The sequence below is a fragment of the Pristis pectinata genome, chromosome 20, assembly GCF_009764475.1.
Source record: "Pristis pectinata isolate sPriPec2 chromosome 20, sPriPec2.1.pri, whole genome shotgun sequence".
Classification (NCBI taxonomy): Eukaryota; Metazoa; Chordata; class Chondrichthyes; order Rhinopristiformes; family Pristidae; genus Pristis; species Pristis pectinata.
The window spans coordinates 21,642,985-21,670,369 of record NC_067424.1 but is presented as its reverse complement, the minus strand read 5'-3'; the positions used below and the strand labels follow the sequence as shown (position 1 = coordinate 21,670,369).

Here is a 27,385-nt window from a genome sequence, read left to right as displayed (position 1 = left end):
CCCAAATTTAGTATTTTTGATTGTACTGGGGTATTTCCTACATGTTCTTCTGCCTTTAAAAGTTTTTTACAGTATTAATTAAACATTTAATGCTGCCAACTCTTGCATTTTTTGTGTGTCTCAGTTTTGCTGAACTTCTTCCTATTGCCTTTCAAGGCTAAATCTGCTGTACTAAATTTGGTAATGCAACTGCTTAGGATTCCAAGGAATGTCTTCACCATGCAACCTAAACTGATAGGCTGTCAGATCCCCCTCTCACTGCTAACTGGCTGTTTATGTAATTAGTATTCAAAAAGCACTTGGAGCAGTGTCTGAGTGGTGCAATCTCACATCAATTATTCTTCACATTTCATGTTTGGTTGCTAAATCATATAAGGATTCACTACACTCTTGCTTGGCACTTCAGCACCTGCTGTTTGGGAATAGTTTAAAGAAGCTAGTTTTATTACTCAACCTATCAAGCATTGTCAAATCAATCTTTCCTTGGATATAGCTGGATTTCACTGTAACTGCAAAAGGGTGATTCAACTGGTGATTCTAGACTGTACAGCTGCAGCTTGGGCTTTCTTGGTTCACAAAATAGAAAAATGTCACGATTTAGAAAGCAAGAATACAAACGGCAGGTGAGCGAGGATCCAGATATTGATAACTTGCTGGCAAATCTTTCTCCGGAGGAAATGCAAGAACTACAGATAGAGTTGGAGGTCATGGATCCTAATTCCAGTGTGGCTGTCGGATTGAGACAGAGAAATCAGACGGAGAAGCAGCCAACAGGAACATATGATCGGGAAGCAATGCTCACCTACTGTGAGAAATCAACCAAGACACTGATAAAGAAAGAGTTGCCTTTTGACGTGAGTTTTTTGATGTATATTAATAACTAGTCAAAATCAATTGAAAGTTTGAGTACAGTAATTACAGTTTACAACACTTCACTTTTAATATTCTGCTTAAGCTTTGGTTGTTCAACAAACATTGTGATGAAGATTCCATGCCTGATGTTCTTCATTTACATTCTTTTATGATGGTTAACTTGCCTGATTTTTGTGTGTGTGTGTGTGTGTGTGTGTGTGTGTGTGTGTGTGTGTGTAAGAGAATGTGTATATTTGTGCACGCACGTATTTGTGTGCACATGCGCTCATACGTGTTTGTATATGTCTGTGTATGTAAAAGATTAATTTTTCATATCGAGAATAGATTTGAAATTTCACATTCATGAATAAAATGAGTTGAAGCTGTCTGAAATAAAATGAATGGGTAGTTTTACCATCTTTGCCGGATTAACATCAAAGTAGTAAAAGTAGAAATGATCCTCTTTAGAAGTAAGTAGTAAACTTGGATTGTGATTTAAGCATTAAAATGCATGTATATTGTAATTATACTGACAACTTCAGAGACTGTGCTAAATGTTTTGCCACCACAAAACAATCATGTGAGATTGTTACTGGTGTCTCTATTAAAACACCGTTAGAGTCCACCATCAGCTGAATTAAACCACTTAAACTGATTGGGACTTTGCAAAGTTTTACAATATCAAGAACAAAAGGACCCCAGTAATGTGTGTATTCTCAATTCAAAAACTCCCAAGGGATATCATCACTAAAAAAAATGAAGCTGAACTTTTCCCAGTGACCTGGAATTCTTTTCTCATTTTTGCAGGCTTTGCATGATATCATTCATTGACAAATGCATTAAGGTTTGGAACATCTACTATACTGATCAATACTCTTGACCATTTCGCCCACAACAGGAATGCAATCTACCAGATCTGGCTTAAACCAACCAGTATTTGTGGTAATTGCCATTGGTTCGAGAGGCTTGAGACATGGTCAGCCTATTAACTAGGCCTTGTGGTATTAGCAATTTAGTAAAGCTTCTGCTGTACCCCTAAGACCCTTGGGGAGTGGTAATGTGTGGGTGTTCCAGGTTCAAAAGCAGTAACTGTTTTCTAGGACTGATTACATTTTCATGGTCCTTAAAGTAAAAGCCACTTTCATTTTGGTCATCCATATGTGCTTACGTTAGGTAGGTTGTTCTTTCAACTTTCAAACAATAACTCATGAGCAGCAGATAAATAATGGTCCTGGCAATAAATGTTATGGTAGATGAGGGCGAGGATGTATAGGCAAGGTGGGAGGATGAGGGAGAGTAAAAGATATCGGTGTTGGATATTTTGAGCTTCTGTGAATTGCCAGCTTGTAACCTAAGAGCAAGTTTCCTGTCCTTTCTGGCAGATTACTTTTTGCAATACAAAAGGACAGAGCTCCTGAAATGCTTTACCCTCAGTAGTGTTGCTGAAAACTGGAGACATGTAAAAACTTTTTCTATGTAGAGCCTTTTGCAACCACAGGACATCCAAAGGCATATTCCAGTATTATAATGGTACCCATTTAAATGACTTGGGAATTCATCCAATTCCATCCAATTATACTTCAAAAGCTTTTTGCAAGGAAGAAAGTCATTTGGAGGTCATGGGATCCAAAGAACTGGTGTGGCCATGGAAGTAACCAATGGGGTAAAAGGTAAAATTGGAGGTCATGGAAGAACAGAGTGTGAAGGCAATTATTGGCAAAGTTGTGTATGAGAGTGTGAAGGTGGGTGGAGAGGCTTGGTCAATTGCCAAAAATGGGTTATTGAGTCTTGAGTCAAAGGCACTATGCCAATTCCCATTTGTGAGTCCTGTCTATAATTAGAGTCATAGAGTCATAAAGTACAGAAGCAGAACCTTTGATCCACTAAGCCTGCACTGGCCATCAAGCACCTATTTATAGTTATCCTACACTAATCCTGTTTTATTGTCCCCACATATCTACCATCTCCCCTAAGATCAAACCAATTGCTAATCTACTTCCCTTCATGTCATTGAGATGTGGGAGAAAACTGAAACACCTGGAAGAAATGCACTCAGTCACAGGGAGGACGTGCAAATTCCACACAAGCAGCAGAGAAGGATTGAACCTGCATTGCTGGAGCTGTGAGGCAGCAGTATTAGTGAACAGTCAGGAAAATATAGTCAATGGTGGGGATTAAAGAGTTAACTGCATTCAAAGATAAACAGAAAGGAAATTTGTGAGGTCCTTTTAAATTATATGTAGACACACTTTTAAGATCATAAATACATGTACAGAAATAAACCATATGATCCTTAGAGCCATCTAAGTATGATGAGTTTCTGCATTATATAGAGGCTGAAAGTCTCAAACTGAAGCGCAGCTGGATGAAGTACATTGTAAATTCATTAAACCTCACAGTTGTGGGCTAGCCATCCTAATTTGGAAAAGCTTCAGGCCATGGTCTTAAACAAATCATTTGATGGAATGCAGCCAAATTTTATTCCGTGGGAAACAGTTTATAAAAACCAGTATAGATGCTTCAGTTGCAAACTAATGCTCCCTCTACAACCATGTGACCAGTTACTTAACCCATTTGGAAAATTTGTGGTGGATGTTAGTGAGAAGGAACCCTCAATCTGATGAGGGCTCTATTTCAGAACAATATTGAGGTGCTACCAAAGATGCCATCTTCTGAAAGGGATGTTAAACAGGCCCACTCTTGAGAGTTCCTTTGAATACAAGCAAAAAAATCCCTTGGCACTCTTCGAACAGTACCAGGAAATTCTCCTACTTCTGTACATGACAGTTCTCCCTTATCCAGCACCATCAACATCATTCGCTCAGTTAATGGTTAGGACAATGGCCTGTGAATAAATTGATAATCACAAACAAGATGCACAATACTTTGATTGCATTTTTCAAAATGGCTCAACAGCAATTGCATTCTTTTTATCAGAGATCCAGTACCTTTAATGTGAGAGCTACTTTTTAAAATATGTTTCCATTTTGTTGGCATTCTAACTTTAAGATCTTCATAGTAGCTATTTCATTTTCATACCTTCTGCTGAAGGCAACAATATGCATAATGAGATGATGACATTTCCCCCTGCACGGATCATGGTTAGAGGTGGGTCATCCCTGAGATAGGTAGTGAAGGATGGGGTAACAGGCTTGTGTGGGGCATCTCCCCTAGGATTCAGGCTCTGCCCTGCTCTCTATGACCTTCCAATGTTTCTTCTTGCTTTCCTCATTCCAACATCAGCCTTCAGCACCTCCCTATTTGTGGTCACCACACTACAGGAAGGATGTGGTTAAGCTGAAGATGGTGCAGAAAAGATTCACAGGAATGTTGCCTGGGCTGGAGGGTTTGAGTTATAAGGAGAGATTGGATAGGCTGGAACTGTTTTCCCTGGAGAGAAGGACGCTGAGGGGCGACTTTATAGAGGTTTATAAAATCATGAGGGATAGATAATGTGGGGTAGATAATCACAGTCTTTTCCCCAGTGTAGGGGGGTCTAAAACTGGATGGCATAGGATTAAGATGAGAGAATCTGAGGGGCAACTTTCTCTCACAGAGGGTGTGAGGTACATGGAACAAGCTGCCAGAGGAGGTAGTAGAGACAGGTGCAATTACGATGTTTAAAAGACTTTCAGACAGGTGGATGGTTGGGAAAGGTTGAGAGGGATATGGGCCAAATGCAGGCAAATGGATTTAGCATAGATAGGCACCTTGTCAGCATGGATGAGTTGGGCCAAAGGGCGCGTTTCCATGCTATATTATTGTATAAATCTCTATGAATCTATGTATTGTTGTTGTGCACATTGCAGATATGTAAACTTGTTGTGTGGGTAAAAAAGGTTTTGGTTTTCATTAAGATCCACTGTCATTGGAGGTTGTGGTTACATGATGTGGTGGTATATATAACACTATATCAATTTGACATTGTGAATAAACAGACATTGTATTCAGAGGAGTGGACTCTAACTTATAATTTCAGAGTAGTGAGGCTTGGTATAAGGAATAGGGCTGGTTGGAAGATGGGCATACATTTGGATCCAAATAAAAGTCAAAGTCAAAGTTGAGTTTGTTGTCATATGCACAAGTACATGTATGCATAGGTGCAATGAAAAACTTACTTGCAGCAGCATCACAGGACATAGCATCATATAAGCAACATTCACAAGGAAAACATAAATTAAACATAAATTATGCACAGTTTTTACAAGAAAGAACACAATTAGAACAAAAAAACATGAAGTACATTTTTGTGCAAAGTGACATAATGAAACATTGTGAGCTTGTGTAAAAAGGTTGCAGGTTTTTAATTGGGTGAGTTGAAAGCTAGACTTCGACTTGTTTGGATGTGGAAATATTAATTTGTGCACTCCCCAGTTTTTGGAGAAGGCACTGGTAGCAGTTCAGATGCAAATCAAATCTGTAGCAAAAGTTCAGACAGAAATTATCCTCATGAGTAAAACTATTATACAGTGCAAATCTGGTGATGTATCAACTGTTTATGTTCGTAATAAACAGTGCACTGTGGCTCCATTACATGATGTTTATGAAATGACTTCATCACTTGGATAGTAGCATAAAGATATTGCTACTGAGTGCAGTGACACCTTTGAGTAATTTACTCAAGCCCTCTTTGTTGACACTCAGCTTTACAGGTGATTGGATCCTCCTTCCAGGTAACCTTGATATTACCTGTGCAAGATGTGTCAACAGACAATTTGAATTCATTACTGAGACTATTTCTATCCTCTACTAGAAGTCAACACATGAACTTATGGCAGGTTCTAGTGGGAAGCAGTCAAGTCTTTGAGGCCTAGTCAATTTTCTACTTCCAAATGAAAGAGCGTTGAATCAAGTTATAGGGTCCTACCATTGAAACCAATGCAGGCAACTATAATTGAACATTTGTAAGCCTCAGCTATGTTCTGAACTGCCGGGAGAGTCTGGAGTCATTAGAGTCATAGTCATACAACACGGAAACAGGTCCTTTGGTCCAACTGGTCCATGCCGACAAAGATTCCCATCTAAGCTAGTCCCATTTGCCCGCATTTGGCTCATAATCCTCTAAACCTTTCCTATCCATGTACCTGTCCAAGTACCTTTTAAATATTGTTAATATACTTACCTCAACCACTTCCTTTGGCAGCTCATTCCATATAGTGACGATCCTCTGGGTGAAAAAGTTGCCCCTCGGGTTCCTATTAAATCTCTCCTTTCTCACCTTAAACCTATGTCCTTTAGTTCCTGATTCCTGAACCCTGTGAAAAAGACATTCACCCTATCTGTCCCTATGAATTACGTCTAATTTGGACAATACAGAAATAAAGATGTTGTAAAATAAAATGGAGATGGGGTGGTGGGAAATCAAAAATCAGTAGGAATTTAGTGATGAGACCCTCAGGTCCACACCCCCGCCCTACTGTCTCTTGTGTTCAGCCACTCCAGGTAAGTAGGTTGGTGGTTCTGATTTGGCCAATAGTGGTTCCACCTATTTAATTTCAATAGGATTCACACATGGAAGGTAGAGCGTTAGGGGGTGAGAGCCTCATCACTGAAGTCTCATTGTGCCTTACTAGATGCCTTTCAGGTCCACATGGTCCGCTTGCTCAGCCCTCTGCATTCAGATGAGGGTGGGCAACTGGGGACTGTGGGCCAGCTGGTGGTACAAATCCAGCAGGATTCAGCCCACCATAAATTAACTTGAACACAAAACTAGAATAAAGATGAGAGTTAATGAATTTACATTAGTTAAAAAATTTCATAATTCCCTCTTCAATGGTAACATCTGAAAATTGAACAGTCTTTGCAAGAAACATATGTTCTCTGTCTAGGTTTGTTATCAAATGGCGCATGTGGGAAATTGTGAACAGATGCCAGAATAAAGCTTTTGATGTTAATGGTCCCAGATGTAGCTGTTTAGAATTTTTTCAATGGTATTGACTAGGTCCTTTTAAGGGAATGCGTCAGTATAATGGCTGTGGAAAGGATCTAACATAACATAATTTGCCATTGCCTTGTCAGTCAATCCAACACCCAATCCAAACAATCTCCACAGTATGTTAGTTTGTACTCTTATCATTGGAGACTGCAAAAGCCTGATGACAAATGGCACTGGTAATAATAAATTCCACAATGAGAAAGACAGGCTGCAAATTAAATATCAACTGCATAATGCTAGAAAAAAGTCTTAAGATGTAATTGTAGTATAGCAATGTGTATCTCCATATTTACACTTCTGAGAGAATATCTGATCTTAGAGCACTGGAAAACAATCACAATCATTATTAGTCTTTAAAACATTTGTTGATTCCAGTAATCTTGGCAAAAGAACTTGAAGTCTTGCCACTAGTTACATTCATTGTTATATTTCCTTGGAAGGAGAGATGCAAAGGATTTCAATGCAATCCTGGCTACAAAGCATAGATGAAGAGGAGCTTTACTGCAGGGTTATTTTTTGTAGATTTGGATCCATGTCCATTGACCAAAGAATCTTTCAGCTAAAGTGAATAAAAGGTCCTTGGTTCCAGTTATCCACCCTAAACTGATGGTTAAACACCTTGTTATAAACCCTGATACTGAATAACCATTGAAAAGGCACTGTCTTTTTGAGGAAGCAGAAGATAATGACAAAAGAAAATTAACTAAAACTGGGCAGCTAATGAAAGAGCAAGCTTGTCAGGACCTGACTGAGTATTTCTGCGTCCCTGTTTCATTGGTCTCTTCACCTACTCACTCCCCCTCCACTCTCCCCACTTCATTGGACCCTGCCCATGAGCCCCCACAAATCTCACTGAACCCCTTACCCACACTCTCAGCCCTTTCCCCCACTCCATACTCTTCCCTACCCTCCCACCTCCCTCACCTATTCCCTGTGATCCCCCCCAAACTATCACCTCATTCCCAACCAATAACCAAGAATCTTCATACATTTTCCCTTTGGAATCTTTTTTTCTAATCTATTCAGAACTTGCTGATGTGTCATGAAATATCTGGATATAGCTGTGGGAAAGATGCAGTGACTTTGCTCACTGTCTGGTGAACTGAGATATTTCCTATAACCCCTGCTCACTCAACTGGATAGTAGCCCAATTAATTACTAAAAGTGTATGGTTGATTGTTATTTTAATACATGTTCATGAAAGCTGATCCTGAAACTTCACAAATATTTTTCTTTCTTACTTAAATTAAATTAATTACATTCCTGTCTTCATTTCACTGAATGCTATTGAAGAGATTGCTCGTCATGGTTTTGACAGAGTCTTGGATATCTTGCAATAATATTCTTCAGTGGTGGACGACCATTTCTGAAAACTCAAGTGCTATTGCCAGTTCATTTTTTTGTGGGTACCAAACTATATTTAAGTTTGAAGAAAATGCTTCACAGGTTCCAGAATCAATATTATCTTTGCTTATTGTATGGTGCAAAAACTAGTTGAATATTTAATCTGCACAAATATGGATACCAGTCTATTATGATCTATTATCTAGTTTGTGTATATTATTTTAATAATTACTTCTGCTCTTGTCAGTTGTTGTTTGAAAGAGACTTAGCTCAATATTTATTTAACAATACTCAGAGGAAATGTCATCGTTTTTAGAATGATCTGTATCATTGCAATATATGTTAAGAATTTTTAACATGAGGAAATATATGATAAATATTTTCATTAAAATCTGAAAAATTGCATGCAGTTGAAAAGACACTGAGAATGGGAACAAAATGAAAAGGAGATGAACTGTGAGTTGTGCTTAAAGAAGCTGTATAGTAGGGAAAGAAAAATTACTAGAGTGAACCCATGCAGGTGTACGAATGTTAGATGGTGCAGATAAACTAAACTCTAATGGGTGCTGTGGAAATAAGGTCACTACAGATAAATGTAAATGGATTAAATTTGAATTTAGAAATGCATTGGTTAAATGTCCTTTACTCAAATAGTGGTAAATATTTCTGATTTCCCAGGTAGGGAAGTAAAGGAAGAAACATGGGTTTGTTATTGATACAAATAAATGTTTTAATGGGAGGAATTACAGAAATGGAATGGTAGGTTGCATTGGATTATAGTTACTTTGCTGGGTGTCCTTAGTTTTCTCATATTCGTGCAACAGTTAACTATTCTCATATTCTTACAACAAAAGCTTAAAAAAGAATAACATTATGGAATCATATTATTACAGCATAGAATGAGGTCATTTAGGCCATCAACTCTGCAGGCTTTGTATTTTTTGTTGATTGCAAATGTGGAGGTATATAACATTTCCATTCGTGGCAAGTTGAGCTTTTATTGACACTACATTGATATTACAAGGTGTCAACAGGAAATTTCCAATGGTAGGTATAAATTTTGTTATCACTGCATTGTTAAATTCACTTTGAGGTGGTTTTTATGTCAATACAACTTCTGTAAAGTAAAAGGGACAAAATATAATTATAAACAATGGGAGTAGGTTAGTTCTTTTTTTTCAAGATTCGAATTGATGCTCTGTCTCCATATTTCTTAATGCTTTATTCACCAATCTGCCCATCTCTGATGATTCACTATTTTTAGCATTTTGGTGAAGTGCATTCTGCAACCTTAGAACTCTAGGTAAAATCTTCCCGGATTCATTTTTAACTGGTTTACTCATTTATTGAGATTATGTTCAACTTCAGCAGATTCCACCATGAAAAAGAAACATTCTACTTTCCTTCATTATTTTAAACAGTCTGGGCCGATCCTTAATTTTCTTTTTTATCAAAAAGGACAATAGCCAAGTCCTTTAAATCTGCAAAACCATTCCAGAGGGCTGTTGGTAGACCCTGCCGCTCAAAGCTGAACCCAATACTCCAAGGAAGGCTAGCCATTACTGATTAATTACTTCACTCTAAACATTATGCTTTTCATGATGAAACACAGTATCCCATCAATATTAACATGCGTAAATTTTTTTCTCAGACTGTGAATTTTAGGTTGCAAGTGACCTGTTGTCAAATGGGAAACAGGTTGATGCCTAACAGCTGGGAAATCTGAGGAATTCTGCACTGCACTGCAAGACTCCAAGTGCAGTCTATCAGCATAAGATGGATGTCCCTAGGATAGAACTTAACCACGCAAAAGGCTGGAATTCAGCTTGTGCTTGGGGGCAGTGAGCTTCCATCTAATTAAATGCATTTTAAGTGGAAGATTGAAACCATTATGAAATGTAAAATGGTCCAGCATGTCCCATTAGTTAGAATTTTTTTCAACAGCTTTCAGTTAAACAGAACTGTGCTGAAAATTGATGGGGGTGTGAATTGATTACTGAACGATGAGGGAGTTGGAGCAGCTGGATGAATGAAAGGACCACTGTTCTACCTCATTAAACAATGAGATTTTGGAATTGAGAAAGAACTGGAAGAACAGTGAATAGGATGAATTAGAATGCAGGCATTAACGTCAAATTAGGTACAGAAGGAGAAATTAAAGGAAACAAAGACTGGATTTTGAAATAGAAAGAGAAGATTAATGAAAAGTAAGAACAAAATTTCTGACAAGTATTTACTGCCTGTAAAATGAGACTCCATATTTCACCCTTTTGGGTTGGAGATGTTGTTTGGCAGTATAAGCACATAGGTCTCCTAATTAAGCAGGAACTTGCACTAAGAGATATCTGCCCTGGCTTACTATGGCATATTTAATTCACAATTATTACATAAATCTAGTGAAATCATGAGAATCATATTGAGGTTGAGAATGAGCTGTCATATTTGCAAACTTAACGTTGGAGGAACATAATTCATTCACCGATGTGGAAGTTTGCACTTTATGGAGTTTCCCTTACTTTTCACAAGTTGCTGGATGTCATACACATCAGTAATAACAAGTGACATCAAGTCATTTTGGGATTATTAGCAGTACCAAGAGGTTGCAATAATCTGATTATGTCCTTCCTTTTTTTTGGAAATTATGGATTTGATTACTGCAGTACGTCTATCATTTTATGTCTTATCTTTTTAAAATAGAGGACATAAATGAAGATTGCAAACAAAATATTTCAAGATGTAGATCCTTAAGTGATGTGTGTCAGCACCAGAAAAGAGGTAGGGCATGGAATTAGGTACTGCTGACCGACCAATGCATCAATCTGACAACAATGTAAGTCATGTGTCAGGCTATGGACAGAATGATGTTAGGGAATGATGAAAAGGAGGTCTATGGAATTTGGAGTTATTTGGGGGTTTCTGAGTAGTAGGACCTGTATTCCGAATGTGATGGTGCTGACAGGATGCGATGTGGAGTGAAGACCTGGGTAGAGCACTGCATGGGGAACCAACAAGTTTTGAGTGTAAGGCCCTGAAGGTCCAGAATTGTCCCATGCACAAGGGTCCTACGTTGTAGAATATGCTTTACATGCACAGGTGGGCCCAAAGCACTTCCTTTATAATCTACTATTGTGCAGAGTGTAGATCACAGAGGAAGTGCGTTGGAGTGTGGATTGGAGATGGTGGAAGAAGATGACTGGTGATGAATAACAGAAATATTTGGTGAGTATGAAGATACAGGGGGAAGACAAGGATTGGAGGGGGTGGGGTGTGGAGTGAATCACAGGAGGGGTGAAAGTTCAGAAAAAAATTGCCCTTTATGATAGAATTTCTAGGTTCTGAAATGGAGCAACTGGTGTGAGAACTTTGGGATAAGGAACGCTGTGTAACAGAATACTGGAAGGATGTACTGGGGTGTGAACAGTGAGTGAGTTATTTGGTAGAGAAGTAATACATTGAATCTCCAGCACTTTCCCTCAATGTATGGAGTCTCTTTCTCCCTTGCTGCTGTGATCTTAGTCAGCAGATCCACAACAGATGAAATTACAGTGCAGACTGGTGTCAAACAAGGCTGCTTCATCACCGCAAGAGTTTTCTTAATCTTTCTTGCCATATGCACATTTCACTGGAGTACACAAGAGCTTTTGCCAAACAAAGGCCCTCTATGAATCTATCCCCACTGCACAACACCACCTCTGACAATAAGGGTCCACAATGAGATGCTGAAAACATAGATCAGTGCCTGTTTCTTTGGAGTCACGTCTCAACAATGACAGACATCAATGATGGAAAGCACCACAATGATGGCAGCACACACTTTGGCCATCTGAGGAAAAGAGTGTCTGAAGACTAAGGCCTCAGACCCACCACAAAGCTCACGGTTTGCTGGGCAGCAGTGATCGCTAATGTCTTGCATGCTTCTGAGGCATAGATTACCTGCAGCAGGAACCTGAAAGCACTGGAGAGACATCACCAACATAGTTTGCACAAAGTGCTGCATCAAGTGCACTAGCAGAATAGACAAACCAGTATCATTATTCCCTCCCCAATTTTGTGATCCTAATTACACTCAGTTGATTGTGGTTGACATGCCACATCATTCACATGTCCAATACCAGATTCCTAAACTTTATTCCAAGCTCAGTCATGGCAAAGGATCACCAGATGGACAGAGGAAATATTCAAGATTTTTTCAAAACCTCCTTGAAAATATGTAACATCCTCACTGACTCTTGAAGTGCTCAAAATGGAGAAGAAGCTTTTAGGATATTGTTGAGTGGCTCATGTCCACTTATTGGAAATACACAGAAGCCAAGTGTGGAGGAAGCACACCACCTCCCAGACTACATCTGCATTGTCAAGCATCTCCTGCCCCATCTGTGGCAAAGTCTCTGGGTCGCAGACTGGCCTCATCAACTACCTGAGAACACACAGGCTGGAACAGCAGCAGGTCTAAAGTGTGTCAGGAGTGGTGCAATTGCAAGTGATGAACAGTGAATGGGTTCTGAAAGTATTGTAGTTGTGTGTGTTGGCCCCTCATATGATTGGTAGAGGCATAGAGGGGTGTATGTGTGTATATGAGTGAGTGTGTGTGTTTGTGTGTGTGTGTGTGTGGGGAGGGGGGGGCTGGTATGGTTTCCGGCTGAGAATCTCAAAATTACTGAGGAAATCTTGTAAGAATCCTGACTGTTGAGTTGATTATACAGTAGTGGGGCCTAGACCTGGTCAAACTTGAATATGCATATTTTAGTAAAAGAGGTGAAGAAAAAAGAGATCCCTGTCGTATTAAAAAAAATTAGGAGGTTTAACTAATTAAAGCATTAGTTTGTGAATGCTGCTTCTGCAAAATAAATTCTACAGCTTGACAGGGAATTGGCTTTATGTTCTTTCATGAATGTACAGCATTCTTACTACGTTGGTATATAAACCGGGCCATTTTAAAGCCCATAGCAGGGTTATGGTTTGGAATTTAGCTACTGGAAAATCCTTGACTGCCAGTTAGGACAAGCTATAGGTGAATAGAACAGGTGGAAAATAGAAAGCTGTTAAAGGAATGGGTTGCAGTCCTGGTCAAAGGAACTATGAGGGAGCAGCAGTGCATGTGAAGGGATAGAATGTTGAGCAAGGGAAAGAACAGGGAAGGAGAGATAGGCGTACTTTGAAAGCCACAGTGTGCTGTCATCTGCCTTCGAATGGAACTGAAACAACTCCACCAAAGTAAATCTACTAAATATACATGCTTTAAGTATAAGCAACAAATATGGTGGAAATAATATGAAGGGCAAAACATAACAAAAAATAGTGAAGGGAAATGTTATTATTACTGGATATGCATGTTACATACCAGACCTGTAATGTGTCATATATAAAAAAGCATTTCATATACAACTTTATTCTTTACAGGTTCTTTTAGATAAGTTTTATCATACAAGATGTGTAAATTGTGGAAGCAATGGAGATGTTCTTAAAAACCCATTAAAGTATTATTGCAAAATGTACATAAAAAATTCAACAAATTAACTAGACATGACTTGCCATTAAAAAATCCATACTGGGTTTCTCTCATCACATCACATTTGCCCAAGCTACTGCAACTCTGTCCCTGATTATTGATTTTAGAACTTTTCTTGCTTCTAAGTTTAATCTGATTGGCATGTTGTTTTCAAGTATTGGAATTGGTTTATTATTGTCACTTGCACCGAGGTACAGTGAAAAACTTGTCTTGTGTACTGTTCGTACAGATCAATTCATTACACAGTGCATTGAGGTAGTACAGGGTAAAAACAATAACAGAATACAGAGTAAAGTGTCACAGCTACAAGGAAGTGCACTGCAGATAGACAATAAGATGCAAGGTCATAACAAGGTAGATTGTGCGGTCAAGAGTCCATATCATTGTATCAGGGAATCATTCAATAGTTTTATTACAGTGGGAAAGAAGGTTTTCTCTGCATATCTTCTAAAAAAAACAAATGTGTTACTTTTGTAACTTTCCGGTCATCAAGCATCATCCTTGAATCCATAGATGTCTGGAAAATTGTAGTCAAGGCCTCTGCAATTTCTTATATTACTTTCTTCATCAGTCTAGAATACCTCCCATCTGAATCAGGTGATTTATCCACTAAGTGCATCTGTCTTTCTAATATCACTTCTTTACCAACTCCTTGCCCACCTTGAACCTGAATTTATCTCCCCTTTATGAGACTCCAGCATCATCTTCCTTGGTAAAAGAATAACATAAAGTACTCATTTATTACCTCAGCCAAGTCGTCTCCCTTCATTTTTGGTCTGAGACAGACAGCATCTTTTTTCTTATACCCTTTTCCTAGTCATATGCCTGTAGAATATTTTTAGATTCCCTTTTATGTCTGCAGACAGTCTTTTTCATGCTTTCTCTTTGCCTCTCTTATTTTCTTTTATACATTTCCTCTGACCTTTCTGTAGTCAGTCCGTTTTTTGTTTTGTTAACAACATAGCATCTATCACATATTAAATTCTGCTCTATTTTACTCTTTGTCTTTTTACATGTACAGGGATCTCTGGCTTTAATTTCCCTGCTCACACAATATTAGTATATTAGTATTTTCCTATATGATTTTACCACTGAACCTACAAGTAGTTCCAGGCTGGTTCTGAGCTGAATGCTTATGGAAGCTTATAATGGCCCAGGACTTTATGGCCTTTGGCAAGCAAAACTGCTTGATTTTGACCTCAGAGTTATTGAAACTTTGAATCAATCCTCCCAGTGGGTATTCCTGGGAACCACTGGAATTTTTCCCAGTGAGGCTGAACAGATTCCAACCACTGCCATGAGCAAAGCCTTTAGCTACAGGTCTTGCCCAGTATCTGTCCTTTATGTTTGAAGTACAATGTTGGTAACTGTAACTGTGATATCCCTAGAGCTGAGAATCTCTCCAATCTTTCTTCATGCCTGTTCAACAGCATATTTGGCAAGACACCTCGCCCTGATTTGAAACAACCTCCTTCTTCTCCTTTAACAAATGGTCTTAGACCTGAAATGTTAACTGTTTCTCTTTCCACAGATGCTACTTGACCTACTGAGTGCTTCCAGTGTTTTCTGTTTTTGTTTCAGATTTCCAGCATTTGCAATTTTTATTTTGATGTTCACCTCACAAATGGCCCACCAGGGAACCTTCTGAAAACACTAGGGGATGCCTGTGTATTTTACAGTTAACTTGCGACCGTCAGGCATTTTAAAGTTCAGTCTATTGATGTCGGCAAACACAAAAGTCATTCCAGGTCAATGACAATCATTGGGGATATTGGTCGAAAGAGGAAGCTTAGACTGTAAACCTCATAAAAGATAGAAGCTGAAAGGGAATGCTATGAGCTATAATGATTGCAGCTTAATAGGGCAGCAGGCAGAGCTACCTGAAGATCATAGTCATCAGGTAAGACTGAGATGCACTGGTTTAAGCATCATAGGGACCAGAACTGTTTTTGGCTGTAAGTTTAAAGTGAAAGGAAACCTCATCTGTCTAAACTGATTCAAAGTCAAATTCAAGTCCAGAATATAATTTCTACTGTGGTAATTTTTTTTTCCAATTTCATCAATTAGACATTATATAATTTTGATAAACTCATATGGTTTAATACTGATCACTATTGATTTTGGTGCTGTCGGTGTAAAATGTGCATATTCTCCCTGTAACCACATGGGTTTCCTTGGGGTGCTCTGGTTTCCTCCAATATCCCAAAGACATGTGAGTTGGTGGATTACTTGGCTACTGTAAATTGCCCTGATGTGTAGATGAGTTGTAGAATCTGGTGAGAGTTGATGGAAGTGTGGGGATAATAAAATGGCTGAGTGGAGGATTAATGTAAATGCATGCCTGATGGTTGGCTCAGACTTAGTGAGCTGAAGGGCCTCTTTCCATGATCTCTATGACTTCATTATTATAAATGTCCTTTCTTTTAGGAAGGGAAAAGCCCAGATGATGCGTGTAAACAAGCCAAAACAAAAGAACCTGAAAATGAAGCAATCAAAGAACTGGACAATGAAAACGTGGAAAAAGGTGAGGAAATGCGTAAAACACAGGGAGAAAGAGAAGGGAAAGACAAGGAAAGGGGGCAGATTAAAAATCTCAAGGACAGAGAAACTGATGAGAAGATGAAGAGCAAAGAGACAAAAGATGCGGAGAAGGAGAAGAATAGGGAGGCAATTGGAAAGGGGAAAGAAGAAAACAGGAGGTGCAAAGAGGTCAAAGAAAAAGAAAAGGAAGAGAAGCTCAATAAAGTGAAAGAAGAACCAAAGGAAATCGCCAAAGAGGGAAACCACAGCAAAACAAAAACCGAGACCAAAGACATTAAGGAAAATGAAGACTGCCGGAGCAATTCAGCGACAAACTCTGGTAAACACTGTTCCACACAATGTAAGGATTCACCCAACACAGAAAACCTGGAAGTGAAAAACCAAACAAAAGTTTCAGAAACACAAGCTACAACTCCAACCATTTATGATGATTCAATAGAGAAAGTTAAGAACAATGATCCTGGAGTAACTGAAGTAAACTTAAATAATGCAGAACGAATAAACAATGAGATCTTAATACGCTTTGCTGATGCACTGAAAGAAAATACTGTGGTGAAAACCTTTAGCTTTGCCAACACTCATGCAGATGACCATGTTGCATTTGCTGTTGCTAGTGTGTTAAGGGTAAACAAAAGCATAACAAACCTGAATCTGGAATCAAACTACATCTCTGGCAAAGGAGTCATTGCTATTATGAGAGCTTTGCAGCAGAATAATGTCTTGACAGAATTCAGATTCCACAATCAGCGTCACATTTTTGGAGGACAGGTTGAGATGGATATTGCCAAACTTTTGAAGGAAAACACCACCCTTCTTAAGCTGGGCTACCATTTTGAGTTAGCAGGGCCACGTATGACTGTGACAAACTTACTGAGTAGAAACATGGATAAACAGAGGCAAAAACGTTTACAAGAGCAGAGACAGGGGCAAGTAGGGGATAAGAAGCAGGGGTTGGAAGTTCCAAAGACAACTGGCATGCAGAAATCACCAAAACCTTCTCCACAGTCTTCTCCCAGAAGTTCACCATGGTCATCCCCTAAACCAAGTCCAAAGAAGGCTGCAGCTCACACAACTCCTCCTCCTCCCCCTCCTCCTCCTCCTCCACCACCCCCAGGACTGTCTGAAAATGCCAACTCTGTGACACAAAACCATAAATCACAAAACAAGAGGACTGTGGAAGGAAATGACCAGACCAAGAATTTAAGAAATTCCTTGACACCTGTATCTGAAAGAAAGCTGGAAGATAGACCACCAGCTCAAGAACGAAATTCGAGAGATCAGCTATTGGCTGCCATTCGACAGAGCAACTTGAAAAACTTGAAGAAGGTAAATAATTCCATTCCTGATTGGTTGCATTTCCAGAAGACAGAGAACTTGATAAGTTCATTGTCTGGACAATATGTTTTATTATAGAATCTGAAAGGAAATATTTTAAATCAACTGATTGTGTGCACATATATTTTAAAAAATGAGAAAAAAATGTTTATTTTTTTAGGTTATATAGCTAATTATTTGAGGTGATCATGAGTAAATTCATGCAAGACGTTCTCTAATTATCTTATTAATACAGATTAAAGTTAAAAATCCTGAGTTGTGAAGTTAAAATACAAATTCATAAAGTTCAAATATGTGTAAAGGAATGGAATGGCAGGATTATGGAACAAGATTAAACCCTTATTTTAGTAGTGGTCATAAACATTTCAAAATTGTTTTAATGCATATTCATATTCCAGCACATCAGCTGGGAGCATTTCTTGCGCACTCTTCAAATGCATTAAGTTATATCGGCATACCTGAGGATGTATGGATCACACAACTTGTAGAAAGGGGAGCAATAGATTGGAAATCAAAGAGTAAGCTTTTGGAAACAGGTGTTAAAGTGGGAAGGTGGAGGGAGCTGGTTATAAGAATGAGAGGACAAGAGTGAGCTGAATGAGTAATGTTTGATGGGGTATAGGTGGAATAAAATTACAGCATACGAGCCCAGATTGAGAAAAAAACAGAGGTTTGAAAACGAGGGGAAAATTACTTTGATAATCTGGGACATGGTAGAGAGATTGTGGAGTTGGAGGGTTAGACATTAGAGCAGGAGCCAGAATAAGAAGCCACTACTGGATACGCTCTGCTATGTCTGGATAAATAAAAATGAACCAAATGACATCATCTTGTTAAACTTTGCAGCAGAAGAGAGTTATTACCCTAGTTATATACAAGCCATATATTCAAGGAATCCAGTTGTTTGGAGATCATGTTCCAAATCTTTGCTCCAAGGAGAGCTATGGAAAAATTACACTCGTTCGATTGTTGGGAGAAGCACTGTTTAATAACACCTAAAACAGGCTATAAACACAAAATATCTGAATAATTCGGCAAATGTTTGTTGGTTTCTTTTATACTAAAAGTGACCATCTGAATGAAAATCATTTCTTCTCATTTAATGCTGGATATGGATGGGGTGATTGCTCCAAGTAGGGCCATGATGAGAAGCATTTGCAGCTGCAGAGGGAAGTTTGCCTGTAAATTCTCAGCAGTGTATAAATAGCTGAGGCTAATTAAAGACTAATCGTTATTGCTGGTGAATGGTTGACTGTTCAGTTGTGATTGCTGAATTTAAATGTGACATTTGGCCCAACATTTTGACAGTTTTAAAATGCTTGTGCATTCTTTTCTTAATGGTTGAATGAAACACAGTGACCACAAAGTTCCATGGCTTCTAACCTCCTTGGCTTGGAAGGATAAAATCAAAGCAGATATTGGGCAGATAGAATGCCATTAATGGAATGACTTAGTTCTCACAAAACCTCATTTGTCAAAATGTATCAGCTTCCTTTTTAAAGAGCATGTACCTAAATTTTTAAAAGATTTCAGGGAATTGAGGCACTGGTAACTGGCATAGAAAAGGAGATGAAACCTAGTGCAGATCAACCACTAATGGCTTGAGGAGCCGAGGGACTTATTCATGCTTCTATTTTCTTATGTTCTTACCCTTTGATGAGAATTCAGGAATTGTACAGCCAAGATATTCACATTTTCTGCAATAACCAAGGTATTTTTGTCATTTCATTTTTCTAAAGTAAAGATGTATATGATTTATATCAATGCAAGACCCTGGCATTGAATTAGTAATATTTTGCCACTATAAAGCCTAATTTTTAAAATATCCCTGCAGCCACCCCATTTGGAAGTCTGGAGCCATTGGCTCCAAAGGATTTGTTAACCCTTGGTCCCATTAGTTTACTCAGAATTTTACTCCAGTGATATTAATTGTTTTAAATTGCTCACACTCTTTTGTCCATTGATTGTCTTTATGATATAGTTCTGGTGTCCTCCACTATGAAGATTCTCCATTCCCTACCTCAGCTTCAGGAGACCAACATTTACTTTTCTTCCTCTTCCAGTACTTGTAGAAGCTCTTGCAGCCTGATGCTAAAATTCTTAGTAGTTTGCCAACAATTTGATGTTATGCTGAAAAAAATGTGTGCACATCGTGCCCTTCCTGAACCACTTAAGAGTCCCAGTGGTATTAAACAGAACAGTGATTTTGTATCTTGCCTTTAGCAACAAAGTTAATGATATCACTAAAAGCAAAAACCAGGCAGAACTCGTTCCTCATCATCATAGGTAAAGATCTCAATTGCAAACTGTGCAGGGAATCTATTAAGTAAATTCCATAGGATCAAAACTGTGATTCCAATGAAGAACTGCCTATGAAAGGAAGATGCATTGAAGAAACTGTTTGAACGTTATAGGAGCAAAGAGTTTTGGTTTACACCAGAAATTGATTTAGTGATAGACGAGAACACATTTGGGATTGGCACAATATTATGCATTTGTGGTCTCAGCTCTCCTCTAATTGCGAAGTCTACCTTCATTAGTCCAATAAGATTGATCTATACCATCTTAGATTCATCATTCATTTTAAATTGAAAAATCAGGTTATTGTTACTAGGCTCTGGATAACAGAAAATCAAACAATATTGTGACAATGGTAATAAAAGCACGGATCTTTATGTCGAGTGTGTATTAAGATAATTATCCACTGATCTTTTGACAATTTTTCCACATACATGATTTGGGAATGAACTACATTTAAGAAAAAATTAAAATCCCCCCTGTTATCTTGTGCAGCACCTGTTAAGAACAAAGAAGTTATTGGTTACAAGAGTAGTCGTTGAAAGTGTGTTTCTATTACAAAAGTAAACTAAACCTAATCAATGATTTTATGTGTGGCTTCTTACAGACATCCACCCGTATAAGAATACAGAAACATGGAAAGCCTTGAGTGTGTCATGCTATTGAATGAGACCATGGCTAATCATTGATCAATCCCAATATACCTGCCTATGTCCTACATTCATTAACTCTTTTAATTATTAAAAATCTATAAATCTTAGATTAAAGAGTCAATGAGTTACACAGCATGGAAACAGGCCTTCGGCCCAACTTATCCATGCTGACCAAGTTGTCCACCTGAGCTATTCCCATTTGCCTGCATTTGGTATCCTTTTCAACATTTCCTATCCATATTCCTGTTGACATGTCTTTTAAATGCTGTGATTGTTCTCATTTCCTCTGGCAGCTCATTCCACATACGCACCACCCTCTGTGTGAAAAGTTGCCCCTCGGGTCCCCTTTAAATTTTTCCCCTCGCACTTAAATCTATTTCCTTTAGTTTTAGATTCCCCTCCCCTATGAAAAAGATTGTGACCATTAGAACCAGCAACAATTGGTGCTGGTGGGATGAAAGTTCCAAATGTCGGTTACCTTCCGCGTGTAAACCTGTTTCCTAATTTTACTCCAGTAATGTCTGGTTCTAATTTTTAAACAATGTTCCTTATTCCCAGCCACCAGAAGTAGTTTTGGAGTAAAATCTATCCTCATCATCTATCCTCTCTTGCTTGTTTTGTCTTGAAAACTTTGATCAAGTCACTCCTTGACTTAGAAGTCACTTCTGAGTTCGAAGGAATGCAACCTTTGAAATAGAACATTGTGAGTTCAAGTCCCACTCCAGCAATCTAAGCACAAGTATCTAGTGTGTTCTTTTGAAGGTGCTGTCTTTCAGATGAGATGTCAAACTGAACCTCATCTGCCCACTCAGATGGATGTAAACAATCTATTAGCATTACTTTGAAGAATTGTACAAAAGTTATCCCTGGGTCTGGCATTTTTATCGCTCAATCAACAACATTAAAACAGATTGCCTGGTCATTTCATATTGCTGTTTGTGGGAAAAAGCAGATGAGGCTCAGTTTGGCATCTCATCTGAAAGATGGCACCTTCAGAAGGACTGCAATCAATACTGAGCACTATGGTTTTCCATCTAGATTCCAGCATCTGCAGTCCTTTATTTCTCTAGTATTACTGCACACTATTGTTTTGCCTAGATTTTTTGGGCATAGGTTCTTGTCTGTGGGAGCTTGCTGCCTGCAAATTGGCTGCTGTAGATCACACATTAACGTAGTGACTACATTTCAAAAGGACTTAATTGCCTATCAAATGCTTTATGATGTTCTGAGGGCCAAGAATATAAACAATTATATTTCAATTGGTTAAAACAAATGGTTAAAACAATGACAAATGGATTGGAAGAGAAAGTCAATAAAAGCCTTGTTCTATTTAAATGCTAGGTTGATCAAATGCAATGTTTTTTTATTTTCTCTGTTCTTGAAGAGGAATTTGAAGGTGAATGAAGTAAGCATTTGATTTTTGGTTATGTTAGACACAGTCAGGGACTATAAGACAATGCAGGCAAATAAGGATAGGCTAGGATAGCAGATTTTGGATGTGTTTTTAGAGGATGGGAGGTTTACCAGGAGAGCACTGTAAGAATGAAACTGGAGGTTACAAGTATGAGAGTTTCATGCATGGATGGGGTGAGCTGTGAGAGAAGATTGATGACCTCATAGAGGTGGGAATAACAGGTGTTTGCAAGGGAGAACATATGAGTTCAGAAGCTCAGTCTGAGGTCAGCCAGGTCACTAATCACCAACAGCCTGGTTCAATCTGACAGTGGTCAGGAAAGGGTTCACAGCAGTGACAAAAATGTAAAATATGGTGAGACTGGGGATGCTGGCATCAGTATTTTCACTGCTTTTTCTAAACAATATTGGAGTCTTTCAGGACCAGGTGGCAGAGTTGTAGTCTAGAGAGGCAGTGAAGGAATTGAGAGTGGTAACAAAGAGGATGAGCTAGGAGTGGCGAATGTCATTGACCCTGAGAAAATATCCAAGGCATTCTTCATGCCTTATAATGTCATGTATGACAAATGAAAAGAGGATCAGGAGTTTTAAGTGCATTACAAAAAAACCTACCAGAAGATGTTATGGCTGATCATAATTAGTTTTAGATTTATTTACAATAATTAAGATAAGATAAAATATCTTTATTAGTCACACGTACATCAAAACACACAGTGAAATGCATCTTTTGCATAGCATGTTCTGGGGGCAGCCCTCAAGTGTCGCCACGCTTCCGGCACCAACATAGCATGCCCACAACTTCCTAACCTTTACGTCTTTGGAAAGTGGAAGGAAACCAGAGCACCCGGAGGAAACCCACACAGACATGGGAAGAACATACAAGCTCCTTACAGACAGTGGCTGGCATTGAACCCGGGTCACTGGCGCTGTAAAGTGTTACACTAACCATGCCTTTTTCAGAATTCTTATTAATGGCATTAACAACTACAATCTAATAAATAATAGTGGATTTCTTGCAGACATGAATAGAATTTACCTCGTCATTTAACTTATTAGGGACATTATTCTGCAGCATAATAAAATATGACATTTTCTCTAAATACAAGAAATGTATATTGCACTGTTCTGCGAAATAGATTTTGTTAGCCGTTATTTGCTGCAATCCAGTGAAGATGATTTTGGGTCTTATTAATGGAAACAGATAAGAAATTGATGGGAGCATCTTTGCTGTCCTGCATTAGTTTTCTTTCTTTTTCAATCTTTTTATTAGTTTTCAGATTAATACAGATTAATATATAACATCAATGTTTGTACATGTAATACAAAGAGATCAGGAGAACAATCATGGCATAGATAATCATAAAGAACAATAAAATATAAAATAATCTGTAGATTCAATGATCTCTTGGTAAATGAATATAATATAAAAGAAAGGAAAGAAAAAGATTTATTATATAAATTAAAAAAAGAGAAAAAAAACCCAAATCAATAAGAAAAATTATAAACAATATATCAAACCAAACTAAGCTAAAAACAAAAATTTCAAAACAAACAAACAAAACAAAAAGACTGGACTAAAATTTCTCAGTAGAAACAGAGCAATATTATGTCATCAACTCCGTTCCTCTAAGTTGGAAAGTTATTGAAAGGGGATCTATATCATGTGAAAGTGCATTAGTTTTCAAAAAGGGACATCCCTTCACACTGAGTGGTGCTCCAAGAATCTGGCACTGGGTCCTGCACCTGAACTACCTTCTGCTGAAAGGATTAAAGGGACCAGGGAGCAAGGCAAAAATGACTAAATATTTAAGTGTCATATTTGTAAATTGTTTGATGGGGACACCTCCCTAACAACCTGAACTATTGTATTTATTGTATGTATTGTATTTATTGGCTAATGCCAATAAATACATCAAACCATGGCAAAAAGAATAGAATCTAAAGAGAAACTGCCTTGTCAATTACAATTGTATAGTATAAACAAATACTGCAAGAGCCAGACAATGACCCATACTTTGCTCTACCAATAAAGGTGAGAGTGACAGCACACATTGTTATTACAGAGCAAATCTGACATCCACACATGTGCAGTACACCCTGCTCCTCTATTTTTTGTAGATTTACTGATGGAATTTGCAAAGGGATCACTGTGATGATGTGAGCTTAATCTAATTTACTACCATTTATGCAGAAGGCATGAAGAAAAGTTTGGGATTCATGAGTTATTGCTGAACAACTTGTAGAGGCATGAAAAATTAAGTTAATGATTGTGAAGCCTTGTTGGCTCAGAAGAAAATTAAAGTTGCAGATTTTGTTTATAAAATATTTCTATTTTTTGCTTTTGTCCCTCATTTAAACACGCTTTTATGTCCAACTGTTTATTTTGTTTCACAATGATTTAAATGTAATCTAAACATTCTGTTTCTTTGCTTGGGAATCTGAGATTCTCATTCAGGATTCATCAGTCTAATTGGTTGAAGAGCCTCCTTCTTGCCATCCAACTTATAGACCTCTGATCTCCTGCAGAAAGCACCACACCTATCAGGCGCTGTATGCAGGATGTGTCTGCTGACAAGCCCATGGAGCCCACAAGCGCATGAGTCCAAGCTCTCTGGATCAGAGAGCAATGGAAAGTGCCTCTCTCTCTCAGATCTCTACCTTGTACTGCCTCACAGTTACTCTTTACTTCCTATATATACATGTAGACTTGTTATTTTGGCTTCTAATCATTTTACAGAAATGTTCATCTGCCAGTTTCCAATTTAGTACCATTGTCTTCTCTTGTACTTCTGGCCTATAAATTCAGCAGTACATGTTTTTAAAAGCAAACTATAATCTTTCATTAACAATGAGCTCTAAGTTGATTTGATGATATTATTTAAAAAGATTTTCTAATGTAAATACTTTCTTGATTTTAGGTTGAACTTCCAAAGTTGTTGCGGTAAGAAGATGTGCCATTGCCTGCTGTTGAAGTTGCCCCATTAATCTTTACATGACTCAAATTCATTATTGTAACTGAAGTTTCATTGTTATTTTCATTCTGATCATTTGAAGGACTTTTATTGTTGTATCACAGTTTGACATCCTGTGAAAGAATAGCAATCTTTCTGAGAGCACCTTCAAGCATACAGTATATTGCTTAATCTCATCTCTCCATCTTCTTACTAATTTTCATTGCTGTACATTTCTAACAACTCTTTCAGTATTTTTATTTCTATTGCTCTGAGTTCTTTAATAGCAGATTTCCTGATTATTTTTGGTGGTTAGTTATTTCTTGATGTCCTCATTGCTATCCTTTACACTATATACATTTTACCACTGCTTTGAATTCATATCTTTTATAAAATGCTTATCTTGACTACATTTAGAATCTGATTCAAGTATTCTCTTATGATTCTATTTTACCACAATAATTGCAAGCACAGTTTTAACCTCCCTCCTTCCATAGAACAATGACTTGCTAAGCTTATAACCTGCTTCATTAGCCCTCCAAGTTCAACATGCATCTGTTTACCTTCCTCCACCCCACCCACTCTGCAAAGTAGATCTGCTTGTTGGATGCCTGGTAGTTTTAAACCCATAATGAAATCCTCAAGCTGGCCCTCTATGGTCAGAAGTAAGAATATCCAATGATTGTTAAATGGTCCCTTTAGAAATGGGTACTGTAAGATTAAAGACCCATGCCTGGAATTTTGTCAGCTCTTCCAAAGATGAGTTAAATAGTCAGTCCATGGTGACTTTGTTTGTGGGACTGATGCTAGGCAATGTAACAGCTTAGGAAGACCTTACCTCATGAATAATATTTACATGAGGGATGGTCTTCCCTTCATCCACTCTGCCAGTGCCCTGTACACAAAAGAAATTTGATAGGATTGAGGCCAGGGCTGGATCCTGGGAGTTGAAAGGGAGAGTAGCCCATAGGATAAGCCATAAGGACTGTGGAGTATTGATTATAAGAATGGTTGGAGGAGGGTCGGCTGCCAGGTATTGGTAGTAGTGTGGAGGTGGGGAAAGGAGTGGTGGATGGAGGTAGGTGCTACAATCATCAGTGATCGATGGGGGCCAGTCAAGCTAAGGAAGCTACAATTGGGGCTGAGGTAATTAATTAAGGGATGTGTTCATTGGTTGTGGGGGATTGCCAGTGGCTGGATGAGATTGGGTATAGGGGGTTGGTGTTGGGTGGGATCAGATCAGGACATAGAGGGAATTAGGTTGGGAGACTCATGTGTGGAGAGATTGGGTATGGGGGTTCGTCTTGGGTGGGATCAGATCAGGACATAGAGGGAATTAGGTTGGGAAACTCATGAGTGGAGAGGTTGGGGCAAAGATCATGAGTTTGGAGAGTTGGGAGATCACGTCCTTATGGAAGGGGTGAAGAATCCAGAAAAAAGCTGGGTAATGTATTACTTAAAGGGAACCAAATTGAGTTCCTGCAGTAGCTTGGGAGGTCACCTTACATTGCACAGGAGCAGGTTTCACAGGTATATTGAAAGCCTACTTCTGCGTGAGTAGCTTGCAAATGGCACATGTCACTCATACATCACTGAAAGTCCCAGAAATAGTGTCCATTACTGTGTTGCAGTGCGTGCCATTGCCCAACACTGTGTACGAATGGGGCCCTCTTTGTATTATGCATCAGATACACAGAAAATCCCCAAACAAAAACCGTGGACTTTGCAGTCCCTGTTTTATTTGTCATAAAAATCAGATTGCTTGGCACAATAAAAAGTGTCACCACTTGGTATATTTTCTAGGCAACATAGTCTTGTTTGCAATGACTATTTTGAGTAAAAAAATAAGAGCAATGTCTTAATCCTTAAGGAATTGTAAATATTTGTCTTTGTTGGTTTTCTGTGTTGTAATAGTTTAATATGTAATATGTGAACATTTGTAAATGTATGCTTAATGCGAACATGCTATCAAGATGTACACAAGCAACAAAACAATCACGTAACTTCCATTCCAATATTGTTATAAACACTTCACCGAGAATACAATAAACAGCAAAATACAAAGGCTGCTGGTTCTTCTAATTAAAAGCATCATTTTTCTTGTATATAACTATTTGCCTGGTTTTATTGTCTCACTCATTGGTTGGCTTTTAGCATCCTTTGCTTATGACTTGCTCTATATGTTATTGGTGGTAATGTGAAATACAGAAAATATAATCTCCTTGCTTACCTTTATAAGTATTAGACCACATTTAATTTATATGTAAAACACATAACAGGAAGTATGTAACAATAACTCACATAATGGACTGTTTAACTCAAGCTCAGAATCATTCTTGCCCTTTTAATGTATTTTGAAACTGAATTAAATATCCAAAGTGATGGAAAAAGTATTTATGCAATTATCTGTTGTGAACTTTGCCGAATAAAAATAATTGAATTCCACGAGAAGAAATCAACGCAAAATATAAAGCTCAGTAAATCCTATAATACCCAAAATGCACGAAATAAATGTTGCCTATCAAGTAAAATATGAACTTGTAATTTTAACATT

General features: G+C 38.2%; 1 protein-coding gene across 1 annotated transcript; it reads left to right on the top strand.

Annotated features, from left to right (window-relative positions):
• The first annotated feature begins 306 nt into the window (after positions 1 to 306).
• LOC127580837 (leiomodin-1-like) lies at positions 307 to 27,161 on the top strand. The gene is made up of 3 exons (XM_052034772.1): positions 307 to 854; positions 16,068 to 17,507; positions 24,799 to 27,161. Exons 1-3 carry the CDS (start codon positions 588 to 590, stop codon positions 24,823 to 24,825), a joined length of 1,734 nt encoding a protein of 577 aa, XP_051890732.1. The 5' UTR covers positions 307 to 587; the 3' UTR covers positions 24,826 to 27,161.
• The last annotated feature ends 224 nt before the right edge of the window (positions 27,162 to 27,385 follow it).